Below are 18484 nucleotides of genomic sequence, written 5' to 3' on the forward strand. Positions count from 1 at the left end.
GACTGTTTAGTTTTCTCTTAGATCTGGTTTTGTGTAACAGAGCACACACATCCTTTGATAAGCCAGCTATGATTCCTGCAGAAGTAGATACAGCAGGGAATTAGATCAAAACCTCATTATTCTGCTGCTTCACAAAGCAGAAACATGAACTGTTTTCAAGGCTTACAGCACACATGGTCTCTGCAAGGCTGGTCTGACAGCCTGCAACTGCAGCAGCCCATGTCAGTAATTTCTTCCAGCACCAGGATATCAGGACCAGGGCTTAATTATGTGCACATCTGGTCTCCTGCAGCAGTTTGTCGCTGCTTGGAATAAGACACGTCTGTTCTTGTTCAGTGGGTGGTGCCAAGCCAAGCAGCTCAGAGCACAGCTGCAGCAGGATAGCTTTAACCTGTTGCATGAAAAGATTTGTCCTGATTTGGTGCACATGCTCACCTCTCTGCTGAGCTTCAGTTACAGGGCTTAAGGAGCAGCTAAGGCTGCTAAGGCTGCTCCTTCTCCTACTGCACTCTCCTTCCCACTCCCTCTCTCTTCCCAGCACCTTCAGTTGTCCACTTCTAAACTGCAGAACAGATCAGTCAGATCACTTGGTTCAGAAGATCCCCAACAATGCAGACTTGGAAGGGAAAGGGCAGAGCAGGGAAGAAGGCTGTGATTTTTAAAGGAGATTGTTACTGCTCTGCTAGCAAGCCCCTAGGGAGCTGTCTTAAACCAGAAAACAGTGAAGTGCGAGGTATGCAAACCCAGGAACTGGGACAGAAGCTAAGTATGAAACGAACATCCTCTTGTCTACATCCAGCTGCAATCACTGTGATTCAAACACAAAACCAACAGCAACTTGGGCTGCAACAAACAGAACGTGTCAGAAACAGTCCTACAGCTGTAACATCTGAATGCTTCCATCTTTTGTTCCTCCAGATATGAACACAGACTTCCTCTATGAGGCTGCAGTCCTACAGGACATCTAATGCTGCTTGGCTTGGCACCACCCACTGAACAAGAGCAATAGAACAAGGGGACACAGTCTCAAGTTGTGCCAGGATAGGTATAGGCTGGATATTAGGAAGAAGTTCTTCACAGAGAGAGTGATTTCCCATTGGAATGGGCTGCCCAGGGAGGTGGTGGAGGCACCATCCTTGGGGGTCTTCAAGAAAAGCCTGGATGAGGCACTTAGTGCCATGGTCTAGTTGATTGGTTAGGGCTGGGTGATAGATTGGACTGGATGATCTTGGAGGTCTCTTCCAACCTGGTTGATTCTATGATTCTATGATTCTATGTGAAGCTCCTGGGCAGTGCCCCATTAGCTGAATCTGGCCTGACAGCCCAGGACAGGGAGTCGCAGTGTCGCAGCCCTCCCCGAATCAATCCTGTCCTGTCGCGTTTGGCTTCTCACGTTCAAAGTCGCTCAGTTGTCAGAACAATTTCTCCCCTTGCCTGCACTCCATCTATAATTCATTGGGAAAAGCAGAGAGGTGAAGCCGTTGGCTTTTCCCACTCTTTCCCCTCTGGGAAACGTGGGCTGAGTGTGCCTTGCAGCAAGGCGTGAATGAAGGCTTGCAAAACCCAAAAGCCGTGGGGAAGGTGGTGGGAGAGGGACACACTGCCATCTCCTGCCAGGTCTCCTGGGCCATAGCACATCTGTGCCTTTCGCTCTAAACTTGGGCGGATCTTTGCTCAGAAAACACAGCACAGATTTGGGACCCAAAGCACACCAGATCTGTCCATTTCCAGGCTTCAAAGGAGTTCAGATCTCAGTCTAGGCTTTTCCTCACCAGCTACCATTGTTGTTCCATGTGCTCCCTAAATCGGCAGCCTGCATCCTACCCACGAAACTGCTTCGCCTCACTTTTACCCTTTAGCTTGGCAACAAATTAGCAGTTGTACATCCTACGCTTCCAGCGTCACTGGCTGGGGCTGAACTGCTTCAGCTCTGCCTGCAGCAGCAGTAAGGAAGGTAACGCAGGATTCAGTGTGAAAGCAGGGGTGGTGCACTGAACTGCCCATCGTTTGGAAGCTACAAACAGCATTGTGAAGTTCAGTGCCATTCTGAAGAACTGACAACAGCTGTTACTTGGCATTTAAGTTCCACTAATGGCAGCTATCAGTGTCGAAACGGTAAGAGGAAGTTGACCCAAGAAGGAGCTGTTTTGAATGTAGTTATAAGGACTCGTTTTCTGAATGGATAATGGCTTTGAAGTGCGAACATGAACCACAGTTTGTGTTGTGCCTTAGATGAAATCACCAGTTTTCTCATCCAGGTATTCCAGGCCTGTCTCTCTTATCTGGTTTTGGTGTTCAGTGTCACAATCAACTTGTGTGGAGATTTCTGTGGAATGGGTACAACAGAAGAAAACTTCACCTTAAAAAGATCATCACATAAAAAAAAAAACAAACCCAAAAAGCAATTCAACTGCCTGTTGCTCTGCCTCAACAACGTGTCTCTGCAAGGTTAAACTATTCAAGTCTGATAGTCTTCAAGAGTGGAGGTAGAACTTTTTTCAAGCCCAGCAGATGAAAGGCCCCATCTCTAACAGCCAGGTTTGCATTCAGCTCCAAAGCACCCTGGCAAGAGCCACAAATCCCTGTCCCAGAATGGAGAGATTCACCAGAGGGCAGCACAATATCACTTTTTTATCATAAAAGCAGGAGTTAACCATTTCAGCTAAGCTTTTACATTTAGCTGCTTGCTAACTTCAGTTAGCATAATCCATAGTTTTTCCTCAAACCTAGCCTCTGAAGCAGCTCCAAAATCCATTCTCTTAGGCATGTGTTTTAGTGACCAGGCATTCACCAAGTGGAACCAGAAAGAGTCCAGACAGTTGTATGTTCAGTGTTCTCTCTGCCACGTCTCTGTCCAAGGCTGGTCAGGGCAAGCTCACACGTGTTCGTCCTACTTCAAGAGCTCTACTGTGTTAAAGGCATCAGCCCAAGTGAATGCTGTTTCGTCTTCATCATTTGGGAAGCATTAAACAGCAGGAGTAAGCCCTCCCATGGCACTTTGTGGGAAAGTTCCACAGAGAGTGGATGTAGACTTGCTTTGTTAGGTATTGTGTTACTTCTGGTTGTTCTGTATGCTGTGCAGCTTCTAGGTCCTCTAGCACTTAGACCAAGCTCTTGCCATTCAAGGAACTAAGATGAGTCAGTGGTTACATTTTTCCTGCTCAGCTTCCCTCACACAGGGCTTCATCTGTTGTCAGTCTGTTCCAGTTCACTACTCTATTCTGCTTGCAGAGGTACCTGATGTCTCCAGCAGCTGCCTGCACTGGTTCAAGTGCCACTGTACTTTTCCAACCTTTTCTGACCTCTTTCTCTTTAACTTACAGTCAAAGCTTTGGTATCAGAATCTTTGCTCTTTTGCTGCACATTAACTTCTGTCCTTGATCATTCTCATTGCTCCGTTTGGCTTCTGCCTGGTGGGATGTCTCATGCCTCGCCTCAGTCTTGCACTTCACTCCTGACATTCACATGTAGCTCTGCCTTGACTATCTCCCTCTGATCTCACTTCTTTTTAACCTCAGCCTCAACTCCATCCACTTCTGCTCATCCCAATACTTCTTATCTCTGTACTGAAGTCTTCAAAGATGCGGCTTTTCTATGGGCCTGCTGCCCATGTATCCTTAGCTTCCCTTGCTTCAAACAGCATCATTATTTAAAGGCCAGCAGCCCAAAGAATTACATGTGTAGAATAAAACATTTCTTTCCTACCTTATTAGCCTCTGGTGCATTATTTTGTCTTCTGAGAAGAGTGCAGTATTGTTCTTCAGGGCAGGTAGTAGAAACCTAGTAGTAGAAATAATTGAAATTGTATCTTTCAAGACAAATTTGTGTCTCCTTAAAAAAAAACCAACAATCCCAAACATTATTCTATTGTAAGAAAACAAAAACCCAAACAATATTTTGAAATCCCTGACCTTCTTTTTTTTTTCCTCCTGTTTTTCTTTGCCTAACATTTGAAATAGAGAGAAATGGTTTCTTTTCCATACACATTCACCTTTTCTTTTTTATTTCTTGGGAGAATTAAGGAAGTGAAGATAACAAAAATACTGAAAAAAGGTTTGATTCAGTTTTCATGTTTCAAGTCTGTACAAACCACTCTGCCTACTTTTTTTTTTTTTTTTTCCTCTTTAGACATAGGTGGAGAGAGGCAAAAAAAAGAAAGTTCAGTCTGAGCACTCTCCAGACAAACTATTAAGAAGCATTTCAGACAGGAATAAGATTAGATCTGAGGGGCAGCAAGAAAGGGGTTTGCAGCACTCCTGTCAAAGACTTACCCAGCTTTTTGGTCACTGCTCTTAGCACTGAATTGCATGGAGACAGGAGAGGCTGAGGGGGAAGGAGGTTGACACATGCTGCAGCTTGACAGCTTTGCTGAAGTTGTAGCTGGTTTTGAAAGTTTGCTTTACAATGAAGTTAACAAACATGACTGCAGAATAGATTGTTCTGTCCTTCAGGGTGGATTTATAAACTTCTTCCTCAACATGCAAGCTCAGAGCTCCTGTGCTACTTTTTCTTTGGGCTGGGATTGTAGATAGGTAACAACTTGTGTTAATATTTGACAAGGTTTGCCACCATCAGAAATGCAGCTGAAAATCTGTTTGCCTGGCTGGCTCATACTTGAGACTGATGTGGTTTTCTTGTAAGGTCTGGATTTTAATATCTCTCCTGCTAAGATTTGTAGCTGTCAGATTCACTGTCTTCAGAACTGATAGTAACCTCTAATGGTGTTTTGCCTCCTGCAGAAACAGAAGGTCCATGCAGCACAGATGCCAGTCTTCTCCAAAGAATAACCTCTTCCTTCCCAAGTGACACCAGCTCCTGCTACTACCATGGGGCTGGAGGGTGGTTTCTTAGGCAGTGGACAGGTCCACATCATCCTGTGGGGAAGTTTGGCAGCCATGACAACACTCCTATTCCTCACCTTCCTCATCTTCCTCTGCTCCAGCTGTAACAGGTAAGGCTCAGGAGCTTAGCAGGCAGTAACTATTCTTGCATCAGATATTACAGGGATTGAAATTATCTTCACTCACAATTAGTTAGCAAGAAATACAGAGGACTTAGGTACAGAAATGTAAAAAGTACAGTACAGAGTCTGTTTTCAGAGCAAACCTGTGTTTGAACAGCTCTCTTATTCTAAAATCTGATTTTTTTCCTTCTGCTATGAAGGGAAAGCAGTGTTGTGTTTGTTTATTGTTAACTCTAAGTGGAATACTGAGTGGGAGTAGGCTGGATTGTCTGTGCCTGCCTTAGTTCTTTTATAGACTAACGACCTTTTACTGACACAGTTTAAGGAATTCCCCAGGTGGTGTGTCACCAAAACATGTATCTCTGAGCATTTCTGATGTGATTAAATTGAGGATAATAATATTTTGATATTCATCACTTACTCCTTACCATGATCTTACACTGAGTGAGGATTTGTGTGTGTTTGTTGTAAATCACCACCCTGTCTTGGTTGTGACCTTATAGAGAGGTCAGGCCAGTCCTCATGATGATTTTCAGTTGCTGTTTTCAGTATTACTGTGAATCACAGTTCTGAGCCCTGTGAGTCTGTAAGGTCTGTTAATGATTGGTAATTCAGGTTGCCCAGGGAAGTTACAGAAGATCCAACCCTGGAAGTGTTGAAAGCCAGATTGGACAGTGCCTTGAGCAACCTGCTCTAGTAGGAGGTGTCTCTGTCTGTGGCTCTAGATGATCTTTAAGGTCCCTTCCAACCCAACACACTGTGATTCTGTGGTCTGTACATTAGCATAATCTGTACTAACAGTTCATACATCCTTTTTGTTAAGGGAGAAGAAAGTCAAACATCAGAATGGAGATCATGAAAACCTGATGAATGTTGTAAGTATTTCTTTCTGGCAGTTCGTCTGTCCCACGAATGGCTTGTACCAAGCTCCTTGTAAAAGGTCAGAAAACAGCTCAGGAACTAAAACTTGCAGGGCAGGAAGAGAGGAACTTTTGTAGACCTTGATAATATGCACTTTCTGATGCTCTTTCTGCCACTGCTGTGCTCTGGATCTCCTGCCTTTCAGTGCTGTCTGCAGCGCAAGCAGAGTGCACCCTTTGTCAGCCGCTCTCTTCTCATGGATTTGAGCTATTTGGAGCTATGCAATGTCTGTTGTCATAGAGGCTGGAGGGGAGCTCAGTGTTGGACATCCTGGCATTTATACAGAGTGGGTCCAGACGAGGGCCACAAAGATTATTCAGAGGCTGCACCACCTCTCCTGTGAAGATGGGGTGAGAGAGTTGGGGTTGTTCAGCCTGGAGAAGAGAAGCTGTGATGGTTTGGGGGTTACCCCGCCCCTCCCGCACTTTTGAATTTGCCCCAGCTAACTCAGACGGCCTCTGGGAATATAGATGAAGCAATTTATTTACAGCTAGCAGAATTTACAAGCAGCTATTTACAATATATACAGTTATATACAATTATATACAGAAATATACAAAGGATAAACGATATGAAAGCACAACTCCCCTCCCAGAAACCTGAGTCCCCAGGAGGGGCTCTCAAACCACCCCAACACCTCCCCCCGGCCCTCTCAACCTTACCCCAGTTCTCAGGAAGAAGAGAGGTGCAGCCAAGAGGTTAGGGAGCAAGGTTAGTAGGAGCAGGGTTAATGAGATGTGACCAGGTCTAAGGCAAAAGCAAGAGTGAGAAACAAAATGGAGAAAAAGTCTTTCTTCTTCCCAGAGTTCTCAGCGTAACTGTGAGAGAAGTTGACATCAATTGTTTTCATTTCACTGCTCGTTATCTAGTTCTGTTACCAAAACATTCTAGCTTGCTTCAAACTAGCACAGAAGCCTGTGGGGAGACTTTACTGCATCCTTCCAGTATTTGAAAGGGCTTCAGGAGAGCTGGAGAGGGACTCGTTACAAAGGCATGGAGTGACAAGATCATAGAATCAGGTTGGAAGAGACCTCCAAGATCATCCAGTCCAACCTAGCAGCCAGCCCTATCCAGTCAACTAGACCATGGCACTGAGAGCAATGGCTTCAGACTGGAAGAAGCTTGATTTACATTAAACATTAGGAGGAAATTCTTCTCCATGAGGATGGTGAGGCACTGGAACAGGTTGCCCAGACCAGCTGAGGAGGCTTCAAGCCTGGAAGTGTTCCAAGCCAGGGTGGATGGGGCCTTGAGCAGCTGAGTCTAGAAGGAGGTATTCCTGCCCATGGCAGGAGGTTGGAGGTACATGATCTTTAAGGTCCCTCTCAACCCAACCCATTTGATGATTCCATGAGAAGTTTTAACATGCATAAACACAGGCAGCACAGTCTTTGATCAAAGTCCACATGGTTTGACTCTCCCGCCAATAATACCTGTGAGTCAGAGCTCCCAAGGTCAGAATGAAATTCATCACATGTCTGTACAAACACTGATCCAGTGGTGATTAGATCTCACCAACTTGTGTTGCAGCCTTCTGACAAGGAGGTGTTCAGCCACTCGATCACAAGCTCAGCTACAGAGCCCCCTCCAAGCAGTGACCAGAACGGGGCACTCAGCAACGGCGAGGGTGAGTAGCTCAGCCCCTGCATGTGGGATCAAGGGCAACACAGTTCCCTTTTTCTCACACTTCCACCTTAGCTGCACCTTGGAGATCCTTCAAGTCCTAGGTTTTTGGCTGCCAGCTTTCCAAGCACACAGCCATGCGATCAGTCTGAATAGGCTGCCTTTCCCTTTGCTCTCCTTTGAAGGTCTGACCCCAGACTAGCTGCTGTGTCGCAGGGCAGTGGTAGGGCAGACTGTCCTCTCTGCACAGGATAGAACTCACACAAGGTTGATTCGAGGTGACAAAATGCACTGCACACATTTGCTTGCTGGGAGGTCAGTAGCCCATCCCATGGAGATCTTGGTCTTTTAGGCTACATCTCCACTTACCTCCCAGATGTGCTCTGGCACAGTGCTGCACCCTGCCTCCCAGTTCTCCACACCAGCCAACACTAGGGAGGTGCCACCAAGCACACTGAACAGGCAATCAGGCAAAGACTGCCAATTCCTCATCTTTAGCCAGCTACAAAGTTGGAATGTGAGCAGAACATGCACTTGTATCTCAGAGTCTCACTGTGTGAGGGTGTGGAAATACTTCAAGTCCTCCTCTAGGGACTGCAGTTTTGTGTCATAGTCCTGTACTGTCCCACTGCTTGTAGTTTTGTATTTTAGAAAACAGACAACTTAAATGGGCTTCCTTTTTTTTTTCCTTAGTCTTGTCTTTGCTGAACACTCAAAAAGATTTACAGTGAGGAATCACTGGAAAATATTTCAGTAAGCTGCACCTGAAAATAAACTGAGTCTCAGGTTAGAGCTGCTGGGAACCAACTGTTGTCTCCACACCATGGGCTGCACTACTCATCTCCTACCTCCTCATCTCACTGTGCAGCCAGGGACTAAGCTATTCAATCTTTACTCCTCAGAGACAGCAATTCAAAGGAATTAATCACCTTTGGTTCTGATTGCTGCACCTGTCCATTGGCTTTTTGCAGGTGTTGGTGTGTAGAGCCCTGCAGAAGGGAAGCACTTCTCATTGTCACAAGTCACTGCACACATAGCTGCCAAAGCTGCTGCTAAAAGGTCTGCTGTCAACCAGTAGACAGTTTTCAGACCATCTGATATTCATCAGCTCACCCTCTGTGTAACAACCCTTCTGAATAACAAGAACCAAAGTGCTTTAACTTCTTATTTATGCTTTACATGTTTTTTTTGTTAATGGTTCTGTCTTCTGCTCCTCCTGCTGGTCTTTTAAGCAGGGGCAGCATCAGATGGAAGCAGCAGCATCAGATGTTGGGGCTTGACTTTGCCAAACCTGCCCACATTGTATTTATCTATGCCAGCCCCTTCTGTGTCACTACCCATAACCATAGGAGCATGGAAATGTGAGCTCTCGCTACTTCCGATTATCTCCTTCCAGGCTGAAGAGGGTGGGCGCTCTATGGAGCCTGCAGCAATGCCTCTGCACAGCACAGAAATCCCTGACAGCAAGCACCAGAAGGCAAAAATGTGTTTTGGCTCCTCCAGGACAGTTCCTGACATTCCTCAGGAAGTCTGCAGGCATCCTGAGTGGTGACTAGGACACCTTGAGTCCTAGTCAAGATGCAGGAGGACACTTCCTCCTATTCCACCTATTCCTCCCCAGCTGCATGTAGGAGCCAAGTGAATAGAGAAGGATATTTTCTTCTCTTGTCTCACATCCAGACAGCAATTCTCATCTCATACCAATTCTATCCCTAGTTTTGCTGCCAGGGAATGGTTACTGTGGGTGCTGACTGCATGAGTCTGCATGCCCTGAGCTCCAGAGAAAGCAGTGTCCATGCCAACCACCAAGTCAAGGGTATTAATTGCTTCCATGGCACTTTATGTCATCATGTCAAACACACTGAAGGAAATGGACAAATGGGTTGATTGTGCTGATAGTACCATAGCAACTCTGCTAAGAAAAAGTAAAGCTATGCAGAAGGAGTTTCTCAAAAAAATGGAGTGAGGTAAAGTTTCAGACCATGTGCTACCTGGAATGTGCCTGTATGTGCCCATGTCTGCATCCCTGAACAGAGGCAAAAGTCATGCATGAGTGCTGTAAGATCAGGTGTCCCATCAATTTCAGTCCCTAATACTCTGTAGGGACAGCAACATGTGACCCACTCCTGGGGCTTAAAATAATGTGTTCTGCCTGACACTACCTCCTGAAGTCTAGTCTTCTCTCTTGTGCATATGGCTGCCTCGTTAGTAGGCTGTCAACCTACATTATGTGCTGCGAGACTAAGTATGGCACAGCCCTCCAGTGAGAAGCTGCTGGCATAGCCTGCAGTGAGGCTGTGTGGCAGGGCTCAGCAAAGCATGACTTAGACCAGAATTTGGCCAGTATGTTCAACGAGATGGAAAGGGAGGAAGGAAGAACACTTTCCTTTTAGATTCCAAAAGATGGGGAATTGGAAAGAGGAGAATCTAACAAGGCATTTTTTAAAGGTTTGAGGCCTCTCACCAATGTTCCTTCATCTCAGACTACTGAGCAGTCTCTAAGTGTCTAGTATGAGTACAAGTGAACATCCATGCATACCTACATCTGGCTCCCCTTACTGTGCATGCTGTGTGAATGTGACTTGGGAGTGCACAGAGTATTTAAGATGTTGTGGAAAAGGCATTTTAACATTGAAGTGCAAAAATCCCTTTAACCACTGGACATTTTCAGACATTAGTATCCACTGGACATTTTCAGACATTAGTATCTACTGGACATTTTCAGGCATTAGTATCATTGACACAAAATCCAAGTGATGTAGAGAGTGCCAAACCACACTTACCTTATAGTCAGTCACTGTTTTAAATATTTGTTGTTTCAAATACTTCAACCTTAGTGTTTTAAACACTCCTTTATCATTTTCTCTAGTACTCTCAGAGGACAGTACAACTGCCTGTATCCAGCCCTATGAAGAAGTACAGACATCTGTCTCTGATCTGCTAGATCCACAGGATAGCCTTGGAAAGTCTGTGAAATGTCACCAGAGCAGGGAACTGCCCAGTATTCCCCCTAACACCACCATGGAAACCATCATCTCAGCTAGGCATGCAGAAAATGATCAAGGTCTGGGCATGGAAGGGCCTTACGAAGTCCTGAAAGACAGCTCCTCTCAGGAGAACATAGTTGAAGACTGCTTGTATGAAACTGTGAAGGAGATTAAAGATGTGGGAGCAGCACCCAGCATGGAAGGGAGCTGTAACAGTAAATCAAAGGCCTTGCTGGTGGTTTCTGAAGGCCAGACTCAGGTGCCTGAGTGCAGGATGGAATCAGCAGAATATGCATCTGTTGACCGAAATAAGAAAAGTCGCCAAAGCGCTAATTCAGAAAGTCCTCTGGACAACACACCAGATGTAGAGGATGAGCTTCCCCCACCAGTACCCATGAAACTTCTTGATGAAAATGAGAATGTGCAAGAAAAAGAAGTGGAAGAAGAAGATGTGACAGAAGGAGCAGGTATACCAGAGAAGGTAAATACTGCGGGTACTTTTCAACCAGACAAATAATGACAGAGAATGTATGAGTGGGAGAGCAATATTATCATTATTATTTTAATAACAACAACCAAAAAAAGCCAGGGGGGGGGGGAAAACAAAACGAGGTGACAAATACAACAATATACAGTATAGTTTTTGCATTATAGGCCTGCAGTCATTCTTTTGCAGCTGATGTTTTGGACTGCAATTTGTACGTCATAAGGCTTTTCCCAAGTCTTACCCAGACATTGCACAGGAGGCCTCTGCTGCATCGTTTAATGCTATTATACTTGTGGGAGTTGCTCTAGCTATCTCTGTCAGCATCACCATCTTGTTCAGAATCCTCTCCTTGTGTTTTTTTGTAATTAAATCTCAGGTTACAGAAAGAACATTTTTTGCTGAGAGGCCTCACTTTAGATGTGCTGCTTTTGTTGGGCCACATTAGAATCATAGAATCACCCAGGTTGGAACAGACCTCCAAGATGATCCAGTCCAACCTAGCACCCAGCCCTATCCAGTCAACTAGACCATGGCACTAAGTGCCTCATCCAGTCGTTTCTTGAACATCTCCAGCTTAGCTGTGCAAGTGTTAGGCATCTGCTCAAAGCCATTCGTCTTGTCTCTTTCTGCAGGAGAGAGGGATGGAAAAAGAGAGAGATTGCAACTCTAGGCTTTTATACCTGTCAAATTCTGTGTGTCACATGTAATCAGAGTAATGGATTTCTGCCTGCTGAAATCATGGCTAAAAGCTGGATTTGCTCAGCAGTTCATTATCTGGGACAAGTTAGTAGTGAACTCCTTGAAAGACAGAATGATGGTATTTTCAACAAACTCTCTTCCCATTTTCAGTTTTTCACCAGGACTCTCTCAGGCCATTGCACAAAGTTTTCCTAAACTGTGGAGTTTGCATTTTTCAGAACTTGTTTAGATTACTTATTAATTGTGAACTGTGGCTTTGGCAGATGAATACAATTTTGGTGTCTGAGCCATCAACTTATTAGATACTGCTCAGAATTTCCACAGAATCACAGAATGTTAGGGATTGGAAGGAACTTTGAAAGCTCATCCAGTACAACTCCTCTGCCAGAGCAGGATCACCTATACCACATCACACAGGAACACATCCAGGTGGGTTTTGAACATCTCCAGAGAGAGAGACTCCACAACCCCCCATGGCAGCTCATTCCATATTGACATTTCAATGTCAATATTAACCTGAAAAATCATAGCAGAGCTGAGATATTGTTTCTTATTGTTCTCTTATTTGAGGTATTTCAGTAATCTAGGCAGACAGCAGCAAAATACCTGGTTAAAAACTACCTAATTACGTACCACACAAAGCACTGTAGAGTCCAAAGGAATAAACTGAAGACTACTAATAACATAAAAGTTGTTTATCTGGACTCTTCAATGCACATTCTTACAAAGAATGAGCTCGTTAAGTACAAAATTAAGATGTGACTCTCAGTAATAATCCACCAACACTCCTTTCCCCCTCCCACCCCCCCAGATTCAAATCATATGTAATTTCTAATTAAACTTTTAGGGACACAGCTCTCTGTTACAGTGGCATTTTCCCTACCAGGTGTGAAAAAAAGACTTGCAGACAATCATTGTATTTCCCAGGCGCTGATACAAAGGAAAAGCATTTGCTGCTCCCCAGCACACCCTGTATACCGTGTCAGGAGTGGGAATTGATTCAAATGGTTCAGGTTTTAAAGGATTAATCAAGAGATGACACATGCAGTCCCTTAAGTGCCAGGGGAGAGGGGGGAGGAAAGGAAAGCAAAAAAAAAAAGATGTTTGTCTAATTAAAATGTATTCAGAGCTAAAGCCATCCTGAGTTAAAGCTCCAGCAGCAGCAGATCATGCCCGCGTTCGCTGCTAGGGACATGCATTATGCATCGAAGTGTGTGCCTGTCCTGTCCTTGAGAGCTACAGCTGCAGCAGAGTTGGAAATGGTAATTAATGGAATATATAAATGTCATTATTGTTGGCATTGTGCGGGGAGATGGTTGTGGAGTTGTTTTTTTGTTGCAATGATAATAGTTCCCTCTAGTTTGTGGCTTCAAACAATGCCTCTTTTTCCCTGTGTGGCTGCCCAAACCAAGGTGTTATGGAAATGTGCATTCTATTGATCACTTTTTAGTTCACAGAATTAACCACTTCTGAAAAGACCTTCGAGGTCATTGAGTCCAACCTATCACCTAACACCTTCTAATAAACTAAACCATGGCACCAAGTGCCTCATCCAGCCTCCTCTTAAACACCTCCAGAGACGGTGACTTCACCGTCTCCACCAGCAGCCCATTCCAAAGCCAATCATTCTTTCTGTGAAGAACTTCTTCCTAACATCCAGCCTAAACCTGCCCTGGTGCAGTTTGAGACTGTGTCCTCTTGTTCTGTCACTGGGTGCCTGGGAGAAGAAGCCAACTCCCACCTGGCTACAACCTCCTTTCAGGTAGTTGTAGCAAGCAATAACGTCTCCCCTGAGCCTCCTCTTCTCCAGGCTGAACACCCTCAGCTCTCAGCCACTCCTCACAGGGCTGTGCTCCAGCTCCCTCAGCCCCTCATAGGAGGAGAGGACAGGCTCCTTGTTCTGGTGCCTGGGCCAGGAGCAGCAGCTGAGGCCAAGAGCAAAAAAAATGAAGTTGTGTCAAGGAACAAAAAGAATGTGGCAGGCAAATAAGGCCACATGCCGTCTGTGTGGCTGCTGCTGAGGTTCCAAGCAAATGTACAGAACAGTTAGGAGCAAGTGGTTTGTCATTAGTTTGTTGTTTTTTTTCCCAAGATGACAATATCCTTCAAACTTAATGTATCACAAGGTTTCTCATTTAGAAGAAAGAAGACTGGGTTCCAGGGAGGAAAGAACAGGACTGCCAATGCCCTGGGGTATTTGTCAATACTTGAGTGGGAAACTGCAGAAGGAGTTCTGACATGTGATGCTTTCTGGACACACTGACGAGAGAAAATAACTTCACTGAAGGCTTTTGCAAGCATGTGTTTGTTTTCTTGTGTGAGGATGACATTAGTAACTTACTCCTCCATAAAAAAGCAGCCTGCAAATAAGGAAGACTAAACTGAGCTGCTGAAGGGAAAGGTCAGCATTTAATAAAGGGTCAAAGTCAGCTTGAACTTCTTTTTCCTTTGTGTGCGTGTGTAAACACAGCACAGATTGGAGTTCATTCTCCAGGCAGTGAGAAGGAAGCAAGGGAGTTGTTAGGTGTGTGGGATGCCCCCTCCCAGGAGCAGCAGGTGGACTTCAGTGTGCTTGGGGTCAGGGGTTTGAAGCTTGGTATATACAAGAAGTAAAAACACCAAGACAAGTGTAAATAGGAAAGACTCTGTTGTAATGAGCTTCTGTGGGGAACCAGAAACAGTCCTTTGTGTGTAGTACAGGCCTGGAATTGATATTTGATTTGACTGATTCTGCTTTGCCTTGGTCTGAAGTATTTTAAGTGGACAGTTTGTGTGAAACTCCAAACTGTGGCCCATGACAATGTTGGAAGTTGCTGTGGAGCAGGAGTCCAGCAAAGCTTCCTGGCCCCAGCTGGGAGGAGTAGTCAAATGGGCAGTGTGTGGCAGCCAGGGTCTTTGTTGCCATGAAGGTCCCAAGACATTTATCCTAAGAGCAAAATGCTTTCCCCCAGTGTTTTGTGATCTGATTTCTGTGTCATACTTGACATGGTTAGACTTGATACCAAACCAAGCCCTTCACCCTTTAGGAGCTTTGCTTTGTGAACTGGGACCAGCCAGACACTTAGAGGGCTGAGTTGCCCATTTCAGGATGGGTTGCTTTGGGTCCTTTCCTTATCCATGGTCTGAGCAGTGTGTCACAACAGCTGACTTTTTAATTGGTCAAAAGCCTCTGCAGACTTTGTCTTGCTTCACTAGAAGAGTAAAGGCATGGGCACAGCAAAGCAGAGTTTGTTTTAAGCATTACATTATTTTCACTTTTTTCAGGTCAGGACAAGAGCAGATACATTAAAAAGCTCTCCTAAGCTCCAGGCTGTTATCTCTAGAGATATGTTCTCTCTATTAGGTGTATTAGCTATGGAAAATGGAACTGGAGAGCAAATGACTATAAAATATAATGGTTTGGTTGTAATGGGAGGGGGGTTTTATAGGTTTCACACTGATGACTGATAATGAGCCCTTTTTTTGTTTTTTGCAGAGGCTTAGTTCAATGTCTTACAAGTCTCGAGAGGAAGATCCATCTCTTACAGAAGATGAGGTAGGTTTCTTGCAGGAAATTCAGTAACTAGCTAGAGACCTTTCTTCAAGCAGAAATTAGCATAAGCTCTGCATGATCAAGCAGAATCTAAGAAAGGTGAAATTTGGCTGAAAGGAAAGCAAATGCCAAAGTTTCTCTGCACAGAGTTTGTGCTGCCACATCCCTAAAATAAGAAATATTCCAGCATGTGGCTGCATCAGGCCAATAGGGTAAAAAATTGTATCAGAAGAAAACAGGAACCCACAATTAGCTGATTGTTAGGGCAGCCTCTTGGTTTGGATAACGAGGTCTTCTTAAGAATAACAACCTTTTGACAGAATAAAAGCCTTTTGGAAAACGCTCCACCTTCCTCACACTAAGTGTTCAGGGCTCTGGGAAAGAAAGAGAAGCACAATAAAGGCACCAGAGCATAAACTGTTCTTTTAAATGTCTGTTAGACAAATAAATTGAGGAGATTGAAACAAAGGCAGAAAAGTTAAACAGAAGTAAGGTTGGTTTTGATCATCTCCAGTACACTCATGCAACTGATAAATATGTTCTCTGGACATAAAAGTAAACAGAAAGCTGAGTGAGCTTCTACTGGGAGAAGTGCTCCCAGACATTAATGAATAAATTGATCCTCAACCTGGGTTCATGTAATTTAGTGCTGGAGAAGGTTGGAGTGCAGATGAGCGCAAAAGCCATTTCTTGTTTGTTTGTCTGAAATTAGTCAAGAGTGAGAAGCATTGCTATGAGCAATGGGATGTCTCTAAGAAATAAAAAGATAAATAAATACAGAATTAACAGAAGCAATCTGCTTCACCTGCACCAGTTCAGTGTGACTTACTGGTAATGGACATTGTCATCCCAGTCTACTGTTTCAACTGAATTGATACAAACCCAGAGTGGCCTTCCTTGGGAAAGACTTGAACTGTAAAAACAGAGCTAGGTTGCAGTTGTGATATTAGGTACCAGCAGTGGAGTGAATTTCAGTGGTTTGCCTTGAGCAAGGGATGGTATCCACTTGGCTCAGGAGAAGGAATCAATTATCACTTGGTGCCAGCCTTGGAGAGCCATGAGTGGACACTGGCATCTCCCTCCCCCTCTTCGTTAAGAGCCACCTTTGTGCACTTGTTTAAGCATAAAACTTCCTCAGCTAGGAGTGAGACTGAGAGTCCAGCTCCCTCCCTTGTGTGTATAGCAGTTAAGAGGCTTCAGTCTCTAGTTTTTAAGTTCTGATATGCAGTGTCTAAGAGGCAGCTCCTCTTTGCAGGTAGAGGTTTAGTCAACAGAACAGACCTTGTGTATCAAGGCCAGCACTATCTCTTCTTTTCTAGTGCAGGTAATTTATCTCCTTGTATTTAATGTTCTGTTCACATGACTTGGTGCCTCCTTGGTCCTGCTTACAAACACATTGAATAATTAACTCTTCTGTTGAGGTGTTTCTAAAAGCAGGAAAGTAGCTGCTACCATTAAGGGAAATTAAAAAAAAACAAGGATCAGAGAGCTTCCTTTTCCTACCTTACAGCAGCTAAGCCTCATCATCCCTTGACACCTGTCTCCCCATTAAGCCCAAACTGGCTGCAGGACTACAACAAAACTTGCGGGAGCTCCTCTTCACAAAGTCAATCCCTTTTGTCCCAGGTCTATTTTGCCTGCAGGGTGTTTATGTACAAAGAGTTTTGACACTGATAAACTTCCTGTATAAAACATTCCCTTCTGGAAGAAAATCATTCTCTAAATGCAAGCCAGAAAATAAAGGGTTTGTCAGAAATCCTTTTTTTTTTCCTTAAGAAAGGATATGTTTGTGCTGGAAGATCCAACATCCTTGTGGTGGGAGTGGTACAAAGCTTTATGCCACACTGAAATCTCATCAGGTGTTTCCTTCTCCTAGATCTCAGCCATGTATTCATCAGTCAGTAAGCCAGGACAAGCCATCAAGGCACTGGATTCTCCTTACACCTGTATTCAAGAAATTGCATCTCAGAGGTCTCCATCTATTTGCAGTGGCCTCTATGCAAGTGTGAAGGACTTTGAAAACACCCTGAATACTACCACTGTGCCTCAGTCAACAGACAGACCAAACGGGGAGCTGGAGCCTGACTATGAAGCTATCCAGTCAGTGAGCCAAGAAGATGACAGAACCTTGTCTGTGCCTAACACAAACCACATTGCTCTCTCAGGAGAGAACGACTATGAGAGCATAGGGGACTTGCAGCACCACAGGGATTTCACCAGGCTTTAACTACTCCAGCAGGAAGATTTCTCCACTGGTGTTTTCACAGGAACATGTGGAATGTGGAGAAGGAAATGCTTCTTCTCTTGGGGGAACAAAGCTAAGTAGTTGTGAAGCAGCAGCGTACATTTCAGTCAGGGGGTCACACCCGCTAGGTGATGCTGCGTGGTGCATGGAAGCTCACGGGAAGGGCTACATCAGGTCAGACTGACGGCCAGGACAACGTAAAGGCTCCTTTATTATTAGCTTGGGAGGAAGTGCCCTGCTTGTCATCCCTGTAGGATTCCATACCAAAAAGACTGCCTTTACAGCTTTTCCTTTTCAGAGGGTATTTTGTGTTCTTTGCTTCCAAGTGTTTTCCAAACATCTTTTTTTTCATTCAAGTTGAGCAAATCACAGACCATAGTACCTCAACTCAGACTCACATTGCAGGGCTGGGGAAGCTGTGCTCACTTTGATGTCTTCAGGGGAACACTGTCCACATTCATTGCAACTAAGGTGCAAATAACCACACTTCACAAGGGACTTACTCCAGATGTGTTTGAATAAATTCTGTTGGGTTTTTCTTTTTCCTTTTTTTTTTTTTTCCACGTCAAGGGCTGTAAAACCTGACTGGCAATATTTGAGTTGTGTACTGGTACATGTAGGGTTTTTGTTTGATTATTTGTCAAACACCACTTTTAAATGGCACCCTTAGCATTCGTGCTCTGTCCCTGTCAGGTGCACACACACACACACGCACACCAGACAACTGCCATGTGGCAAGAAGTTGTGCAAGTGAATGGATTTGCATAGTGTTTAGTCTGACCTTCATAGTGTTGAGTCATTTTTGGGAAGGTTTTGTCCTTTTTATTTTAAAGACTATAAATATTTTGTTTGTCTGGTTTACTATAGAGGAAAATCCATGTACTGGGTTGAGTGGATGGTGTGTTTTATTTTTACAACATATTTTTCATTTGATTTTCCTTTCTTTTTTTTTTTTCTTCCTAGTTCAGAAGTATGTACATGAAAAAATGTCTCTTTTTTTGTTGTTATTTTCTTGAGCAGGGATATG

The 18484-nt window shown here is 44.3% G+C and overlaps 1 protein-coding gene across 3 annotated transcripts in view; it reads left to right on the forward strand.

Annotated features, from left to right (window-relative positions):
* PAG1 (phosphoprotein membrane anchor with glycosphingolipid microdomains 1) overlaps positions 1-17996 on the forward strand; it is a 108221-nt gene extending 90225 nt beyond the window's left edge. For all 3 annotated transcript variants that reach the window (XM_064154601.1, XM_064154602.1, XM_064154603.1), the window contains exons 4-9: positions 4740-4951; positions 5787-5838; positions 7415-7511; positions 10377-10975; positions 15156-15215; positions 17089-17996. In XM_064154601.1, the coding sequence (XP_064010671.1) occupies positions 4827-4951; positions 5787-5838; positions 7415-7511; positions 10377-10975; positions 15156-15215; positions 17089-17439 (1284 nt within the window). In that variant the 5' untranslated portion in view covers positions 4740-4826 and the 3' untranslated portion in view covers positions 17440-17996. The remainder of the gene's footprint in view (positions 1-4739; positions 4952-5786; positions 5839-7414; positions 7512-10376; positions 10976-15155; positions 15216-17088) is intronic.
* The last annotated feature ends 488 nt before the right edge of the window (positions 17997-18484 follow it).

This window comes from Pogoniulus pusillus, chromosome 14 (assembly GCF_015220805.1).
Source record: "Pogoniulus pusillus isolate bPogPus1 chromosome 14, bPogPus1.pri, whole genome shotgun sequence".
NCBI classification, from domain to species: Eukaryota; Metazoa; Chordata; class Aves; order Piciformes; family Lybiidae; genus Pogoniulus; species Pogoniulus pusillus.